Source organism: Phyllostomus discolor, chromosome 8, assembly GCF_004126475.2.
Source record: "Phyllostomus discolor isolate MPI-MPIP mPhyDis1 chromosome 8, mPhyDis1.pri.v3, whole genome shotgun sequence".
NCBI classification, from domain to species: Eukaryota; Metazoa; Chordata; class Mammalia; order Chiroptera; family Phyllostomidae; genus Phyllostomus; species Phyllostomus discolor.
In genome coordinates, this window is record NC_040910.2 from 57,367,712 (window position 1) to 57,386,030 (window position 18,319).

The following is an 18,319-nucleotide window of genomic DNA, read 5'->3' on the forward strand; positions in this document are numbered from 1 at the left end:
CGGTTGCTGGGGGCTGTGGCCTGCAACCCAGGCATGTGCCCTGACTGGGAATCGAACCTGCGACACTTTGGTTCGCAGCCCATGCTCAATCCACTGAGCCACGCCAGCCAGGGCGGCTTTTCTGTTTCAATCCATGCTTTTCAAAGAAGCTAATTTTGGTTTTATTTATTTTCTCTATTGCACTATTGATTTTTGTTTTAACTCTTACTTTTAAAATTTCCTTCCGTCTATTTTTGTGAGTTTAGTTCTATGTTTTGTTTCAAATGTCTTGAGATTTTCTAGAAAAAAGATGTTTCTATGACTGATGTTTCTATGACTGATTTTTCAGCCTTTTTTCCCTTAATAAATGCCCTTAAGGCTATAAACACCACTCCAACCCCTGTGTTAGCCTGTGTTCCCAAGTGTTGATATGACATGTTGTCATTGCCATTCCGTTTACAATTGTGTTCCAGATTCTACTGGTGTTTTTTTCTTTGAACCATGAATTATTTATGAGTATAATGTTTAATTTCCAGGCATTCAAAATATTTCAAGCTATCTTTCTTTTCTGTGTGCCTTCGATTTTTTACGTTCTGTTGAGACTTCCCTATGGCCCAGCATAGTCTGTTGGGGTCTGCTTTTATGTGCGCTCACAAGATCGGGTCTTTCCGAGTTGTTTGGTGCAGTATTCTGCATATACCAATTAGATCCGCTTGTGTATTTCAAATCTTCTGTATCTCTACCGATTTTCTTACCTGTTGTTCTTTCCATTAAAAAGGAAATACATTACAATCTTCGACTGTGGTTGTAGACTTGCCTATTCTTCTTTTAGATCTGTCAGTTTTTCGTAGTTTGAATTTTTAAGTAAAATCTCTGAAATTTTAATGGCTAAAGTCTGGTTCAAATTTGTTTTTTAAAACTGGGGCAGCAAACAACTCTGAAACTCAGCTGTAGATCCCAGCTGGGGCCTGGCTGCCAGCCACCACCCCCCACACCCTTCACCACCTCTGCCCTTCACTGCCCCCTGGAGTAGGTGGTGTCCTGAGGTAAATGGCAGGGGCACTAGCACTGACCCAGGCCCTTGCCGGGTGGGTAAGGTGGCCACCACCCCCTTCCCTGACACCCTTCCCTGTCCTGGGCCAAGACTCCCAGGGCCCTTGCGGGGCCAGTGGCTTGTGCCTGGCCTCCTTCCTCTCCGACCCCTGGAGGAGGGAGGCTCACCTTGCATGCCCGAGGGTCCGAAGTCCTGCCGTGTGAGGAAGATGGCGTGATCATGGTATTCGTCGTGGCCTGTGTCTGGCTTCTGCTGGAGGTAGGCCCAGCGGCAGACGTTCTCCAGGCTCTGAGAGGGGTTCCCGATCTCAATCAGGCTCGTGGACTGCAGAGATGGAGAGGTGGAAAAGGGGTTAGCATCTTGTGGGGTCACTGGGGGCTGAGCAGACAGGCCCCAGCTACTGGGGACATGGTCTAGGTGGCACAGTGGCCCTTGCCCAGTCTTTTCAGGACCTGCTTTCTACTTGGCTCCCTGATGAGTTTCCACTCAAAGTCACTGTGCACAGTTTTCAGGTGAGATGTGGAAGAGGTCATCTAAGGCCTCAAAGGCGCCCCTTAGCTCACCTCATTTCCAGGGCTCCCTGCATTCTATCAGACACCAGTTCTGTGCAGCCCTGGACAGGAGGCAAAAGCCATGTGGCCTTTGCCCCAAAGAGCTCACAGTCTGGGCACGGCCCAGGGCAGAAGAAAGAAGTTCCAGTGTGGTGTGCCAGCCCAGGGAAGGGCAGGGAGCCCTATTGTAACTGAAAGGGTCAGGCCAGTTTTCCAGCCCACCAAACTGCTCATGACCCAGTTATCCCAACTCAATCGATAGCCCGCTGTCCTTGTGTGGGCAGGTCTAGGGAATTGCGGGTGAGCCAGGGCATCTGACAGAAGGAAGAATGAGGCAAGGCCAGGGAGGGGCTGGTCGTTGCCAGGAGTCTTGTGTGGTATCCAAATTAGTGACATACAAGGTAGCAGACCGGCTCCCAGGTCCCATGCACAGAGCCAGCTGTTTCTGGGAGATGAGACTGTTATAAAAAGATATAGTGGGTCCTAATGAAGTAGGTCACATACCAGAGTGAGAGTCCTGGTGACCAGGACCTGCTGGACATGGGCGCGGAGGTGGGCAGCTTGGAGGAGGCAGGAGCAGGGCAGGGAGGTTTACCCTGCCCGCCTCTCCAGAGGGAAGGGAACATGTGACAGCACAGACCAGTGAGCTGTGAACAAGGGTGATGCGTGGCTCTTCCTGATCGGGTTTGCTTGCTCCCACGAGACCTACCCCTCTCTGGGCTGTGAACCAGCATCGAGAGGGTGGCTGCTCTGTCACCCAGGCCCTGAGTGACAATGAGACCACAGTTCTCTGCCAGCTCACATTGGACACATAGCTGAGTAGGGAATAAACCTTTGTTGTAAACTGCTGGACTGTGGAGATTGTTTCTGCAGCAGGTCACCCCAACACTGGTGCTAGAGAAGGGCTCCAGGGAGGGAACTGCAGCCGCATCATACCCCAGCCAGACGCCACAGTCAGCCTCATCCCTGCCAGGTGGCAGCTGCCTCCAGGACACCCTGAGAGGTCCCAGCTCTTAAGGAGGGACCTTGTGAAAGAATCTCCTCCCTAGGAAGTGACCTTTAGGTGGCAAGAGAAGGAAGGGACTCATGTGGGAGGACTGAATTTGTTACTAGAGTTTGGGGCCTTGTGGTTGTACCCTACTGAGTTTAAGATTGCTGGCCCAAGTCCAAATGGAGAATCATCATGTTAAATAGCACAAGGTCTGGGCAGTTTTAAATGTTATTTCTAAATGTGATTCTAGTTAAAGGTTAAAAAGTAGCACAGCATTTTGCAGATGCAACTGTCAGTCAATAGGATGAGCTCCACAAGAACTCAAACCAGAAAGTGGAGCAAAGTGCAAAGAAGAAATCAACATACAATTGACCAAATAGTGTATATGAGCAATGGCTAAGTGACCTTGGGGAGGCAGAGCTATGGATGTGAATTTGGTCTCCTTTATCTGCTGCAGTAAATAAAAGTGCCTTGAGACAACCATGTTTGTTCTTGAATGCAGCGCCCCAAGCGGTGAACCCCTTGAATTCGGTGACAGTCACAACAGCCAAAGATGACCTCTTCATCTAGGCTAATTGCAGAGCCCTGAGTGCTGCTCCATCTGCTTCTGCTTGGCAGGCCTGTGATGTAGCTCTGCAGTGTGGCTAGGCCCCTTCCAGAGAAAGGGCCAGGCCTCCTAGCCCAGTGCCAGATCATTCTCTGAGAAGGCCTCACCTGTCCTCAGGGTTCCAAGTTCCAGGAGTTGGGACTATTTAGTCTAGGCTCCTGCCTGGCCGGTCCCAGCTCTGCGTCTGCCTGGCACCATGATGGTTCGGGTAATACCATGAGAGTGGGCCAAGGAGTTGGAAAGGTGGGAGACAGCGATCCTAGAGCAGTGGGCTCCTCCCACCATGGGAGGAGACCCACCGGAGGAAGAAGCTGCCGCAGAGCAGAGCAGAGCAGGGCCCCGGGCTGGAGGCAGGTTGACTCTGGTGTCCTCCCACCACACGGGTTCACCCAGGCCTGAGGCCATCCTGACAGAGGTCTGTTTGTCGTCCATCACCACAGAACAGCTATTCCAGAATTTATGGTCTCAACACCCCAAACATTGGTTATCTGTGGTTTCTGAGTCAGGAATGTGACAGCAGCTGAGACAAGGTGAGCCACGAGATGGAAGGTGGCTGAGGACGGGGGTGGCGGCCTCCCCTGCAGGCTCTCTGGGACAGGCTGGAGCATATGCTTGCCCACAGTCACTGGTGGGACGCAAGTCCTGGGCTTGCAGGACAGCCTCCTTCCCCCACACAGCAGCTCACTCCCTCGCCCCAGGGTGAGGGGTGCGGGAGAACCGGGGGCACATTCAGGGCAGAGCCACAGCCTGTTTACACTTGCACCTGGGTCCTGCCCACACGGAGCAGAGCAACCTTGAATCCAGGAGGCAGGTCACTGGGGCCACCTTCAAGGTTGGGCCCCACAGGGTGTGGGTCTCATTTGTGAGTAAAGAGATTCCTCCTTGTGAAGTTGTTGTTTCTGTCACTTGTGGCTGAGAGTCTTGCACTTCCTCCTCCGTGGAGACAATGGGAACCCCAGCCAAGGGCACTGGTTGGCAGACCAAAGCGAAGGCTGGTCCAGGGTCCAGCTGGTACATCCCACATGACCTCTGCCATGTGTTTGAGGAGGGATCAAAATGTCCAGCCAGAAAGACATACCTGTGTCAGAGCCAGGTGAGGAATGGAGCCACAGGCAGCAGCCAGGCTGATTCGGGGAGAAGGAGCAGGTTGGGGACACGGAGAGAGGGCTCAGAGGGTGGGTCCTCACGCAGGGCTGGGAAGGTGCTGCAAACCGAGTACCCGACAGGGACCAGGCAGGGGTGCAGGTCAGTGTGGCAGGTCAGCTGTGAGAAAGTCTCTCTTTCTCTCTCTCTCTCTTTGCCATTTTGGAAGGGGTAAGCAACAAAGCATATTTCCTGTTATGAATCAAGCCAGAGTGTGGCGGTGGGAGTGCGAGGCTGTGACAAACCAAGCAGCCAGCGCACTACGGAGGGGTGAGGAGGGCGCCACCTGCTGCTGGCGTGGGAGAACAGAGGGACGGTGCTGCTAGGACTGCATCCCTCAGGCCCTCCTCTAAATATTATTTTAGTGAGAAGCCTACTCCTTGGACATGTTGGCACAAATTAAAATAAGTTATGTGCATAAAACAAAACACACCCTCCCAGGCACCAGACTGAGAGCCGTGGCATCAAGGTCCTGGGAGCACAGCCCTTCTCACGGCACCCTCCCAGGCTGAACTGACACTTGCCAGCGCCCACGTCTCTCCCAGACAAGGGGCCCCCCAAGGTCAGCCCTAGCTCCCAGCCCCTCTCGCATCCAAAGTGATCCTGCGGCTGCTGTAGGATAATTTATTGAAATACTGCTTTGCATTTTGTTTTTGCCTCATCTTTGCTTCTCCCATTTCAAGAAGGCAGACTGCTCCTTGCATTCTCCAGCCCCATGGGGGTCTGTGCTGCAGGGTCTAGAGCAGAACAGGCTGTGACCACCTCCTGCCTGTGGGTCTGAGGAGACTCCCTGAGGGGCTGCACCAGGCATGGTGGCCCTGGGGGGCAGATCTCAGAAAGGGAATGGCCACGCCCCAGGCTCGGGGGGCCTGTGGGCCTGGATGAATGAGTGGGGGACATCCCAGATGTGGAGGAGGAGGAGGAGGAGGTCAGCACGCTGGTGTCCAAGGCGTGGGAGTTGCTCCCTCTTCTTATTCCTATGCCCACACCCCACCCTGTTCTCAAGGTCCTGGCCCCTGTGAGATGGATGCAGGAAACCAGGGCCCCGTCCTTGCTGGGTCTGGAGCACTCAGGTGGGGGTGGGGAGCCCAGGATCACCTGCAGCCTGGCATTGACTTTGTGCCCCATGACAGGTGCAGGGCCCACACACATTTCAGAAAGAGCCTTCTGGGTCAGGGAGGAGGGAATGGGGCTACAGGGGGACAGTGGCCACCGAGGTGCGTGCAGCCCACCTGGTGCAATGTCAGCAGAGCCCGGGCCCAGTGGAAGGAGAGGAGAATGAGAGGTGTCAGGGTTAGTGGGGGCAAGGGTGGAAGTGTCCCGGCAACGGGTCCTGTGGGGGAGGCACGGCAGGAGGACTGCACACTCGCAGGGCACTGTGGGGTCTGTGGTGCCAGGGACACCGTCATGGGATGGACTTCGGGGGCCCAGCTTGCTTGTGCAGCAATAGCTTGGACATTTTATTTCAGGGACCCCTCCCACTTTGTGGGGTGCAGCTTATGGGTGGGTGATCAGTCCAGGTGTCCTGCCCAGACCTGCCTAGCCCTGCCCAGAGCTGGCCTGGGACCCAAGTTAGGCTGGAGGGAGCAGAGATTCAAAAGGACAAAACTGGCTGAAGTAGCTTTGCCTCACACACACCTTCGAGTTTCTGTGTCAGGTGCCCCAGGCCTACCTTTCTTGACCTACTTTACTCACTTCCTGACACTGCTCCCATCCTCCTGCATTCTTCTCAAAGGCTCCTCCCAGACAGGGATTCCAGGTGGAGACAGTGGGTGGCCAGGCAGGCCTGACACCCAGGGGGGAAGGTCTAAGATATGTGGGTCATTAGGTTCTGGTGGGACCTACCCAGATCGACCTCTTGCCACTCTGTCTTTGACCGTGTAAGCCTCACGAGGGCCCCTCTCTGGGCCCCCCTGTCCCATGCCCTTGTCAGGTATTGCAGCATGGGAGCAGTGGCTCTCCTCTGAGCCAGGAGAGGAGACTCTTCTACTTCCCCTCAGAAGTGACAGGGAGGCTGAGGAAGCTGCCTGTATGAATTAAGAATGATTCTCACACCCACATCCCTGTGGCGTCTACATTGCCCCTGCCCATGGCTGCTGTCTCCTGGCTGCCTGCTGGTCTCTGCCTGGGACTGAGCCTGTCGTCAGCTGTGCGGGGGTGGGGCCCACGCATAAGCTCAGCAAGCAGGTGGCTGCAGACTCACCACAGACCCCACACAACCACCGGCGGCGCCCCAGACAGGGAGCTGAGGCCCACTGTCCAGAGCCAACCACAATGAGTGGGGCATGTGCATGTACTGGGCTGGGTGCAGCTGCGGGGTCCCCGCACCAGGGTCACCGAGCTGATAACCAGGCTCTGAGTTTACATCATCATCTAACTGGAATTGTACAACTGTCCTAAGATACAGGTGTGGTCACTGTCTTATTTTCTGGGGGAGGAACCATTTCTGAGGCAACTGAAATAATGCACCACAAGTCCAAAGGCTGGAAAGGGGTGGACATGTGACACTGGAGGAACAGGGAAGGCAGGGCAGTTCTGAGGCAACCACATGGTGGCGCTGCTGCCAAGCACGGTGGGGTCAGGGCTGGGCTGATGGGGGTTGCCCCAGGTGGGGCCTACAGCTCTGAGCCTTGAGGGCACCTGGCAGTGGGGACTCTGAGGTGGAGGCAGTTTCTGAGGTCCCACACCCAGTAAGTCAATCAAGACCTTCCCCTAACACTCTGCTGCAGCCAGAGCTCTCTGATAGTCCATTGTTTGCTCTGAATGAGCTGAGTTATTTCTGTTCTTCTCCCCTTCACCCCTGGAGACTGAGACAAACTGCAGCCTCCCTTTGGACAGCTCTAGGCCGGAGCATCTCCATCCATGCATCCCTAGGCCAGCAGGGCAGGCGACAGGTGCAGCTCACGTGGGCCGAAAGAGAGCACTGGGATGGGAGACTCACTCTTCCCTTACCTGCTCTGAGTTCTTGGACAAGTTACCTCACTGTCCTGAGCTCCCCACCAGAGGATGGGTACAACCCCAGGGCAGAGCCAGGGGTGCAGGTGCTTCCAGCCAGGACAGTCATGGCCTATAAATGTTCCTGGTCCTGTCGCTGTCAAGACAAGGATGGTAAAGATGGAGATAGGACCCCAGTCCCTGGGGGGGCAGTGTACCCACTGGGGCTGCCAAAGCTCTGGGGACTCCTGCCCCAGGAGGTTGGCTTCAGTTGCAGGAGGCTTTCAACTCCCCGGCCACAGGCGGCCCTGCCTCGAACCAATCCCCAGGCCCACAGGAAACACTGCAGCCTGAGGGGAGGCAGGACCCCCCCAGGCTCAGGGAGCAGGGCTGCCCTCCACCTCTGCCCTGCTGACATTTGGGTCCAGCAACTTCTCAGTGTGGGGACTATCTTGTGCACCGTAGGGTGCTGAGCAGCACCCCAGCTTCTACCTATTAGGTGCCATTAGCAACCCTTGGCAGGTGGCAAACTGCCTTCTGTGGGGGACTGCTAGCATGGGGGAACACTTGAAGGAGCAAGGGGCAAGGAGCCTGGCACTCTCTCTCCCTGGCCTGAGGGATAACTGTGCCGGCCCCTTCCCAGAGCAGCATGGCTCGTGACTTACTCTGGGTGACCATGGCAGGGTCCTGAGCCCACGGGGCCCTAATTCACGTGAATCCCTCCTTACTGCCATCATTGCTAGTGTGTGTTCACTTCATGGGGGACTCGAGGGCTCAGTGACGCTGAATAACTTGCTGCAGGTCCCACAGGACCAACACAGTCAGAGGTCGCACTCCTCGGGGAGCAGCGTGGGTCCCCCCAGGCTGGGGGCCTCCTCCCTTCAGCTCCAGCTTCTGAGTAGCTCAGACCTCACCCTGACAGACAACTCAGAGCCCAGAGAGGCCAGAGGCAAGCTCCTTATTTCCCTGCCTGGACTCCCTATCATTAGGGCATGTCCTCGACAACCCTTCCCCCCAGATGTTGGAGCCTATTCACAGAGAAGGCCAGGCCCAGAGTCTCACAGGACCCTCCCAGGGCAGGGGCTGGGATGCTCAGGGGCTGGCCACCAGGCTGGGCCCCATCAAGTTGGGGGCTGGGACCCACATCTGGGGAGATTAGGGGGCTACCCAGGGGTGCTCTGCCACACCCACAGTGCCCTTCACACAGGTAGAAAGGCACAGGATCAAAGCGGGCGGGTGATGGCCCAGGACTCTCACGGTGAGAGGACAGAGCGCTGAGCCCTTGGACACTACGGTTCTGGGCGTGCTGAGCGCACATGCCCAGTGGTCTTGCCTCTTGCCTTCCACTAGCAGACCTGGATTCCTCAGACCTTCCTCCTCCAAAGCTGAGAAGTTCCTGAGAGCATGCCACACCTGTGTCAGCCTGGTCCTTTCATGTGAAGAAACCTGCTGTTCTTCTGTGATTCTCCTGGGGCCTCTGGTTTCCGTGTGCTTTGATTCTCATCATCCTGGGAAATATCTGAAGTGAGAGCAGTCCAGTAGCTTTGGTTACTTCTCTGAAAGCCAAAGGAAGCCAGTTGCTATGCAACCCTCCAGCGCCAACCCTGCTGGCTGAGGGCGCACTATGGAACACAAGATTATCCTCTGTTCTGCTGCTGTTTTTTAAGGAATAGAGAAAAATGTTGTTTTAGGAAAAACTTGAGATAACTCCGAAGCCTCTCATAAGCTGGAAGACAAACATGTCACTCACACGAGTTCCCAATTTCAGCCCCATTGGAGGGTGCTGGGGGCTGGCGGGCTGGAGGCCTGGGTGGCTGGCGCCTGGAAGCTGGCCTCTTCCTGTCGTGATTAGGAACCAATCACGGCATTGGAACACTGGGGCCACTTTCTGCCCTCAGTCTGGGTTTTGGCCCCACAGCTCCCAGGATCCGAGGACCTCAGGGGTTGCCGTGCAGGCCCCGCTCCTCATAGGGCTCCTGGCTGCAACCGCCTTGGTCTCGCCAGGCTTAGACTCTTCTGGGGACAGGGCCTCACTTCTCAACAGAGAACTCGGGGTTTCCTGTAGAGTGGCTCCTCCGAACTCATCCTTTAAGACCTCGCTGACTATGCCTCTAGCCCCTGGAGTCCAGCCTGGCAGTTCTCTGCCTGGTGACCCAGCCCAGCCAGGGCACCGCCATGTAGCTGTGTGTCTTTCCTGGCACCCCCCTGCCGCTCTGAACCGGCCTTCTTCGCTGTTGCTTCACAGGCGCATGCACCCCACTCCTGGGAACAGGCAGGCCCCGGGCTCCGTCTAGCGAGGCCTGAGCGGCAGGCTGCTTGGGACACACCTCCTCATGCTTCCCATGAGGCACGTCCCTCGGGGACCTGGAGATGGCCTTGTCCACGGGCTGTGTGAGTGGGCTCTGTGGCTGGCAGACACAAACTGTCACTGTCCATGACAAAACATGCAGAAAGGAGAAACGTTTCGCAATTTGTTGGAGTGATTTTATGTCTATAGGGTTTAACAATAGAAAGTAAAGGCTGGTATTTTTGCATATCCTGGTTTTTGTCACATTTCCCTTTCCTAATAATTCCTTTAAAATGCATTTGGCAGAAGCACTGGTCGGCAATGCACCACTGACACAGGCACTCCGTGCCTGGCTCAGGCCTTCCGCTCTCACAGCCACCTCCATGGACTGTCACTTTCCTGGGCTGTCTGATCGCCCCAGACAGTGGGACAGCCTCTCCTTCCCCCAGATGTTGCTCCTGAGCCCTGCTGCCCAGCCCAGAGCCACGGCTAGGCTCCCTGTGTAGTTCCATGGGACGCTGGAACAGTGGGCAGGGCCTCCATTCGGCCCCTTCAGGTCCAGCCCTCTCCTAACTCAGCTACCCATGCCTGCACTTCTGCAGCCTGTTCTCCTCAAGGAAATTGAGACTCACACTCAGGACTCCCCTTCCCCTTCACAGCCCAGCGACCCAGCAAAGGCAAGCAGAGGCTCAGGCTGGCCTTGCCATGTTCTGGAATCCCCTGGGACAAGGCAGCCCTAGTGGGAGCCGGATTTGCCTAGGGACCTAGTATGGCCTGAGGAGGCCTGGCGTGGGCCCTGGGCTTCCAGGGGCAGGCGGTCAGGAGGAGGGCAGAGCAGGGTGAGCTTTGCTGCAGGAGACAGGTCATCCTGGCTGGATCCCCAGGGCAGCCCCCAGGCCAGGCTGAGATGGGCTGGCATGTGGGCTGCAACACCCCACATCCTGGTATATCCTCTGCTCTGACCCCTCCAAGGCAATGAGCAGAGGTCAGGGCCAGGGTGCTCAGCCCTGCCTGGGGGGGGCAGGGGGCGCTATCTGGATTCAGCTCTGAAACATGAGTCCAGCCCTGTACTTCCTGTGAGTCCCCACATCACGGATTCCCATACCCCCCCCCCCCCCCCCCCCCCCGACACACACACACACTGGGAAGACAGGGAGGCGAGGTGGTGGTTGGTCCCCTTCTATCTTCACGGTTTTGGTCCTGGTCTTGCTGAAGCTTCCCACTGCTCAAGTGCCCTGGGCTGCTGGCAAAGGCTCCAGGCAGCCCCCTGCCTGTGTGTGTCTCCATACTGTTCCCATGTCCATGCTGTCCCCAAGGAGAGTGGGCTGTGGCCCACGCCCACTCCCCTTCCTCCCCACTGACAGGTAACCGAGGTGGTACCAACATGGCCCTCAGAAAGCAGAGTCCTCCCCATGGGGGGCACAGGAGGCGCAGTGCCTGACTGGCCATGGCTGGGAGGCATGTGCTGGCCCATCTGGGTGATGCAGCCTCACGCTGACCAAGTGGTTCACCCCAGTGTCCCCCAGACATTCAGAGGCTGGGGTCCCCAGGCCTGCCCACAGGAAAGGTGAGACAGTGTGTGAAGAGCAGGAGAACACAGACCCTCCCCACCCATCCCTAACCTACCCCTTGAGGTGCCAGGAGAAAGCATGAAGCCCCTTCTGCGTCCCCTTCAAGTCAGCAATAAAACCCCGGGCAGGACAGAGACCCATGGTGTGCTACCACATCAGCTGGTCCCCATCCAGTTGATCAGGGTTATCTGAACCAACTTTAAAATGATTTTAAAAAAATGTATACTTTTCATAATTAAGAATGCACTGTTTTATTATAAAAGAAGGATGCTTATTGTGATAAATTAAGAAAAGTCAACAAAGAAGGAAATAAAAGTCCATGGCCTGCCACCTACTAATTTATTTTAATGTGCCCCTTCCAGGCCCTCCTATAAGTCTATGTGTATGTACAATTGAGATTGCACTGTAACTTGTATCCGTTTCAAAAACGCATGAACACTCACCATATCCCATAACCCTTCCCAGTGCCCTTCATGTACCTGAAATGGGTCCTACTGGTCACTGACACTCACCCACAGAGACCCAGCCAGACCCCACTCCCAGGCATTCACACTTAGAAGCAAGGCTGGGACCGCTGACTTGCGCTAAGATTTCACTCACAGCTCTGGAAGTGCTTCAGGACAGTCACAGAAATGGAGGCCATCAGGAAGGGCCTGAAGGCAGTGATAACTATTATCACGTTCTTGCTAGAGATGGGTATACATCCACCATCCTGCTGGAGCACGCGCTGCCTCGCTCACCCAGACCAGCAGGAAGTCCACCTCTCCAGCCTACACAGTGGATGCTGCATGATACTCAGTGCTCTATTTCTTCTTTTTTTAAAAAATATATTTTATTGATATGCTATTATAGTTGTCCCATTTCCCCCCCTTCACTCCTCTCCACCCTGCTCACCCCCTCCCACTCACGTTCCCACCTTTAGATCATGTCCATGTGTCATAAGTTCTTTAGCTTCTACATTTCCCATACTATTCTTGCCCTCCCGCTGTCTATTTTCTACCTACCATCTATGCTACTTATTCTCTGTACCTTTACCACCTCTCCCCCTCCCACTCCCCTGTTGATAACCCTCCATGTGATCTCCATTCTGTGGTTCTGCTCCTGTTCTATTTGTTTGCTTTGTTTTCGTTTGTTTGGTGTTAATAATTGTGAGTTTTGTTGTCATTTTACTGTTCATAGTTTTTATCTTCTTTTTCTTAGATAAGTCCCTTTAACATTTCATATAATAGGGGCCTGGTGATGATGAACTCCTTTAACTTGACCTTATCTGGGAAGCACTGTATCTGCCCTTCCATTCTAAATGAAAGCTTTGCTGGATAGAGCAATCTTGGATGCAGGTCCTTGCCTTTTATGACTTGGAATACTTCTTCCCAGCCCCTTCTTGCCTGCAAGATCTCTTTTGAGAAATCAGCTGACAGTCTGATGGGAACTCCTTTGTAGGTAACTGTCTCCTTATCTCTTGCTGCTTCTAGGATCCTCTCCTTCATTTTACTCTTGGCTAATGTAATTAGGATGTGCCTTGGTGTGTTCTTCCTTGGGTCCAACTTCTTGGGACTCTCTGAGCTTCCTGGACTTCCTGGAAGTCTATTTCCTTTGCCAGATTGGGGAGGTTCTCCTTTGTTATTTGTTCAAATAACCTTCCACTTGTGCTCTTCCTCTTCTCCTTCTGGTACCCCTATAATTCAGATGTTTAAAGGTGTCCTGGAGGTTCCTAAGCCTCTCCTTTTTTTTGAATTCTTGTCTCTTCATTCTTTTCTGGTTGTTGTTTCTTTCTTCCGTCTGGTTGACTCTACTGATGGTGAGTCCCAGTTTCCTTCTCATCACTATTGATTCCCTGTACATTTTCCTTTATTTCACTTAGTATAGTCTTCCTTTTTTCATCTAATTTGCGACCAAATTCAACTCCGCCCCTCCTACCAGTCTGGATGAGTGTGTCTACTTTAACTCCTTGTTGTCGGGCTTCCATACAGTTCAAATTTCTGTCAGTAATGGTTATTTTTTGTTTCTAAATTTTGTTGTCTTTTTGGTTGTGCGAGAGGAACAACGTGTCTGTCTACCTACGCCTCCATCTTGGCTGGAAGTCTTCAGTGCTCTCATTTCTGTGATTAGTAGCAGTTAAATATTTCCCTTATTCACCTGTTTATTTCCATTGCCAATTCTGTTTTTCTATAATTTAGAAGAGTTCTTCATATGTTAGGATATTTTTGCCACATTGCAAATATTTTTCCTGCTTATGGTTTGTCTTTTAATTGTGTTTTTGACATCAGTTTTGTATTTTAAGTATTCAAATATATATCTATCTCCTCATTTATAATTCCTCCTACTGTATTTATGCTCAGGAAGCTCTGACAATCAATATGATTTTCTTGACTTGTATGATTTAAATAATTAATGCTTATTGGCCTATATTTATAGGATATATTTAATTTATTATATATAAAATTTATATATCATATATCTATTTATGACCCTTAACCGTGTTATTATTTTTATCACATGTTCAGTTACTTACATAAGGGGTGTTTCAAGAGCTATATTTTTTACTCAATTGATCTGTTAATACATGCACAAATACAGTATGATTTTAATATTTTCACTTTACAAGATGTTTGAAGGAAATCCCTTTTTATTTGATTGGCTCTCAAGCCAATCAAATAAAAAGCCCCAGGTCTTGGGGCTTCCCCATCCTTGTCCAGAGTAAAATCTGAGTAATTTGCTGTCAGTGATTCTGTTTTGCTTTGTTTTGCAGGCATTTCTCAGACTTACTTGACTATGGAACCCCTCTATTTTCCCGTGTAAACATCTATGAATATTGTAAGAATTAGCTATGCACAACACTTTTAGAGACACTAGATTCTTTTTCTGCCTTTGAAAAATTTGGGTTGTCTCAAGGCTTTCTCAGCCATCCTGACTGTTTCTAGATGAACCTTAGAATCATTAAATCAAAATCCCAATTATTAGTCTGGGAAAAATCCACATCTTTGCTCAGTCTTCCCATAAGGCACAGCACATATCCCTTTTTTTACATTTATTTTTTTCCCTGTCATTAACAATGTGCAATTGTCTTCCCACTGGCCCTGCATTGTCTTGTTAGGACAGTTCCAGGTATTTTACATTTTGTTACTATTGTGAAGGGAACTTTCCTTATTCTCCCTGCTACCAGGGTGTTCTGGGTTCACAAAGAAATTGCTAATTTTTTTATAATTATCTTTTATTTGGCCATGCCACTGAGGTCCTTTATTATAAGCTCTATAAGCTTTATAATGGATTCTTTTGGATTTTCCAGGCACATACATATGAGCAAACAATTCTAATTTTATAGGCTCTTTTCCAGCATTGGTTTCACGTCATTTGACTGAAATGATTCCTGTCTGGAATTTCCAGGACCTTGGTCACCAAGTCATGTGTCTCGTCTTGGTGTCAGTGTTTCGGTGTTGCCATGACTGTCCCCAGGGCAGCATTTCCCTCAGCAAGCTCTGCAGGACTCTGAGAAGCTCTGCATCTGACCCAGGTCTTGGGGCTTCCCCATCCTTGTCCAGAGTAAAGTCTGAGTAATTTGCTGTCAGTGATTCTGTTTTGCTTTGTTTTGCAGGCATTTCTCAGACTTACTTGACTATGGAACCCCTCTATTTTCCCGTGTAAACATCTATGAATATTGTAAGAATTAACTATGCACAACACTTTTAGAGGCACTAGATTCTTTTTCTGCCTTTGAAAAATTTGGGTTGTCATGTTACCATTTGTTACTAATTTTCAGATTTAAAACAAAAAAACAGGAGATCCCTTCTCAGCCCCTTGCTCTGCCTCAGCCTGCTGTGTCCAGAGCTCTTCCTCAGTGCTACACCCACCCCCCGCCTGCTCCCCTGATGTGGCTCACTTCCCCATACCCCTGCCCTTGGCTTCAAAAGCAGTGCTGACCTTCCCTCCAGCTGCAGATCCCGGTGCCAACCTCTCCCTGGCCGCCCCCTGCGATGCACCAGGCACTGTGAACTCAGCCAGTGTAGCTGAACTCACTGCCTTCTCCCTCACAGCCCACTTCCCACCTCAGCACCGTGCACTATGTGCCCCGAGGCAGGGACACATCACCTCTCCACCATCACCCACTCAGCACACATGAGCTCCTGGTCAGGCCCCTGAAGTGCCCTTCAATCTGTCCTCCTGTCCCTGCCCCTGTGCCCATGGTCTCTGCACAGCCCCCACGGCCTCCCTCCCGTGGCAGCCACCCCCTCCAAAGCCATGGCCCCCACCCACCAGGTCTGCACATAGAAGAAATGCAAATCGGGGTGCGTATATCCTTACAGATTAGTGTTTTGGTATTTTTTTGGATACATATCCAGAATGGGATTGCTGGGTCACATGACAGTTCTATTTTTAGTTTTTTGAGAAATCTTCACACTGTTTTCAATACTGGCTGCACCAATTTGCAGTCCTACCAACAGTGCACGAGGGTTCCCTCTTCCCCACATCCTTGCTGTATTATGCTAAGTGAAATTAGTCAGACACAGAAAGACAGATGTTTTGTGCTTTCACTTATATGTGGAATCTAAAAACAAACAAACAGAACAAAACCAGACCCCTACAAACAGGGAGAGTCCCTGATATGCTCACCCCTGGTTTGACTCTCTTCCCCAAATGTCAGCCTGTGGCCACAGTTAAGGACAAAGAACTGCAAGGAGAACTGGCTCTGGGAGGGACAAGTGACCACAGAAAGGGCCAGGAGCAGCTCAGATAATGCAGCTCTGAGCTGAGTGACCGATGCTGTGAGGGACACAGACAGGTGGGGGCCAAAGCTCTGTCAGCACTGCTGAGTAATGAGCCGTGCACTACTTCCGGATTTTTCTTTTCAATCAATGTGGGGCAACCTGGGGGAAATGCAATTGCCCCTGGTGCCCAGACCAATGAGCGGTCCTTCTCCCTCTGTACCCCAGGACCTGAAGTTTCCCATTCTTTGTATCCAGTGGCAGAAAGAGGTGCCCAAGGCTCATTCCGAAGGCCTGAGAATTCCTCAGACACGGGGGGTCCTGATGGCAGGGCCCCAGGCTGGGACTGGAAGGGGTAGAAGGACCAGACCTGGGGAGAAGGAGGAGTAAGAGGGAAGAGGGAACATGGGGATGGCTATTCCACTGGGGACAGGGGAAAAGCCCAAAGGACATTCCTTCCAAAGGCCACTGCCTGTAAATGGAGGCTGGACTGAGTGGCTGGGCTGGGCCCACCCCTGGCTGACCTTCCCTGGGTCTGTGTGCCCAGTGCATCACCATGAGCCTGGACACAGGACCAAGCCCTTGCACAGCTCCCTGGCCTTCCACCTGTGGGGGAAGGCGTGCACCAGCCGCCCCTGCGGGCCCCCAGGGGGCTGCACAGTGAGTGGGGAGAAGGCCCTCATGGGGCTCCACCTGCAGCCTGTGCCAGAGTGCTGCTGCTCCCGCTTCTGCCCACGGAAGCCCCTGATGTCACCGCAGGAGGATGCACCCTCGTGTCTGGTGTCCTCTCTCTTGCTTCCAGACAACACGTGTGCGAGGTTTGCCTTTTCTGAGGCTCTCTTCTTGATTGATTCTATTGCTTCTTTCCAGTTTCTAGTGTATTGATTTCTGCTTTTTCTGTATGCTTTCCTTGGTTCCGCTGTCCTAGGCTGTGGTTTGGGCTGTGGGGCTGTGCTCAGACTCGCTGTGCTGCCTGCCAGGTGACCTTGAGGTCCTGCTGGCCTGCTCCTCTTGGGAAACACCTGCGTGCCGCCTCCTGTTCGAGGGGTGCTATGCTCCTCAGCCCTCCAAATGCTCGGCTGCAGTGCTCACTGCCTTCCTGAGAGCTGGTTTTGGTTTTCAAAGGAGTTGGAACTCCCACTGACACAGCCCTCTCCTGCCCCTGGCTTTGGGGCGCTGAATCAGAGAACAGAGCCTGGACAGCATGTGCTCTTTCACATTCACCCCAATTTTCTTTAGGACCTAAAGGGCTTGTGTCATTTCTGAGTGTCCTATGATCCCTCAAAATGAAAGTATAGATTCTTTCTGTGGGCCAAGGAAGAAGTTATGTTACCACTAATTGAACTTTATTCCTGATATCATTTGAAAGTTGTGTGCCTGTTAAAATGTAATGTGTGAAAGGCCTGAGTTTCCACCAGCTCCTGCTTATCCTGTGACCTGGCAAACCCTATGCTCTCCTGGCATCTGCAAGGGTCAGCCCCTGGCCGGGGCTGCTCCCCTCCCTCAGAGACACGCTTTCCAGGGCAAACGCAGGGGGTCAAGGTCCCTATTCCTGGGAGTCACCGCAACAAACAAGCTCTTCATGGCCCTTTTGATACTGTGGTCCTGTAAGCTGTGGGCAGTAGAATTTTGTCACATCATGACCACACCTGAGGGTCTTGATCTTATTATGATTTGATTTTCAGCACACTGATGAGGTGGACCATGGATGCTAGAATTCAGGTGCCAGGGCTGGAAGTCCAACCTCCCAGGAGTCCAATGCCTCTGGCCACTCACCCGTGCTGAGCATGTGCTGCACTGCGCTAAGCTGCAGTGTCCCCTCTGTGGAGTGGGGATTGGCACTATGCCCTCCCCATTGGTCCTGGCATTGAGCGAGGTGATGTGTGTCTCTGCCTCTGAGCTGCCTGGCACAGGCACATGCTCAGTCCCAGCTGGCAGGCACCTCGGGCATCTTCTTTCCTCACATCTCTCCTTGCCGGGCAATCCCTTCTCTTCCACCTCCCGTCACAGGGTGGGGGGGCTCTCTCTTCCTCTGTTCCAATGAACAAAATGTGCACTGACCTGTGCATGTTGCTGGGAGAGGCAGATCCAAGTTTGACGGTGGGAGGAGGTGGGGAGGGCAAGATGCCCTGGTGTGGGGGAGGCTGTGCTGTTGGGGAGGAGGTAGGCAAAGGATAAAGACGTGAACAGGAGTTGGAGTGAGCACGTGCAATGGTATTCCGGATGCTCTGACAGCTGGGACCTTGCTGACCCTGGAGGAACTGCCCTCCCAGGGTGAGCCACATCCTCGAGACAGTGAACAGCTCACTGTGGAGCGTGCTTCTCAGATGCAAACCAAGCCATCTGGAGTCCAGCCTCAACAGCTCCTTCCTCAGCGTCTCACACTCTGGGCCCCCTTCCCTGCCCTGACCAGCCCGGGGCCAAGCACCAGCACCATAGTCCACAGCCTGCCGAAACTGTTCAGAGTGGACAGTCCATTTCTGCTCACCCACAGCTTCCTGC

The 18,319-nt window shown here is 52.7% G+C and overlaps 1 protein-coding gene across 2 annotated transcripts in view; it reads right to left on the bottom strand.

The window, feature by feature from the left end:
• The window catches only part of ADAMTS2 (ADAM metallopeptidase with thrombospondin type 1 motif 2), a 256,584-nt gene that overhangs the window by 79,130 nt on the left and 159,135 nt on the right, over positions 1–18,319 (bottom strand). For both annotated transcript variants that reach the window (XM_028534523.2, XM_036032769.1), the window contains exon 6: positions 1,201–1,357. In XM_028534523.2, coding sequence (XP_028390324.1) covers positions 1,201–1,357 — 157 coding nt within the window. The remainder of the gene's footprint in view (positions 1–1,200; positions 1,358–18,319) is intronic.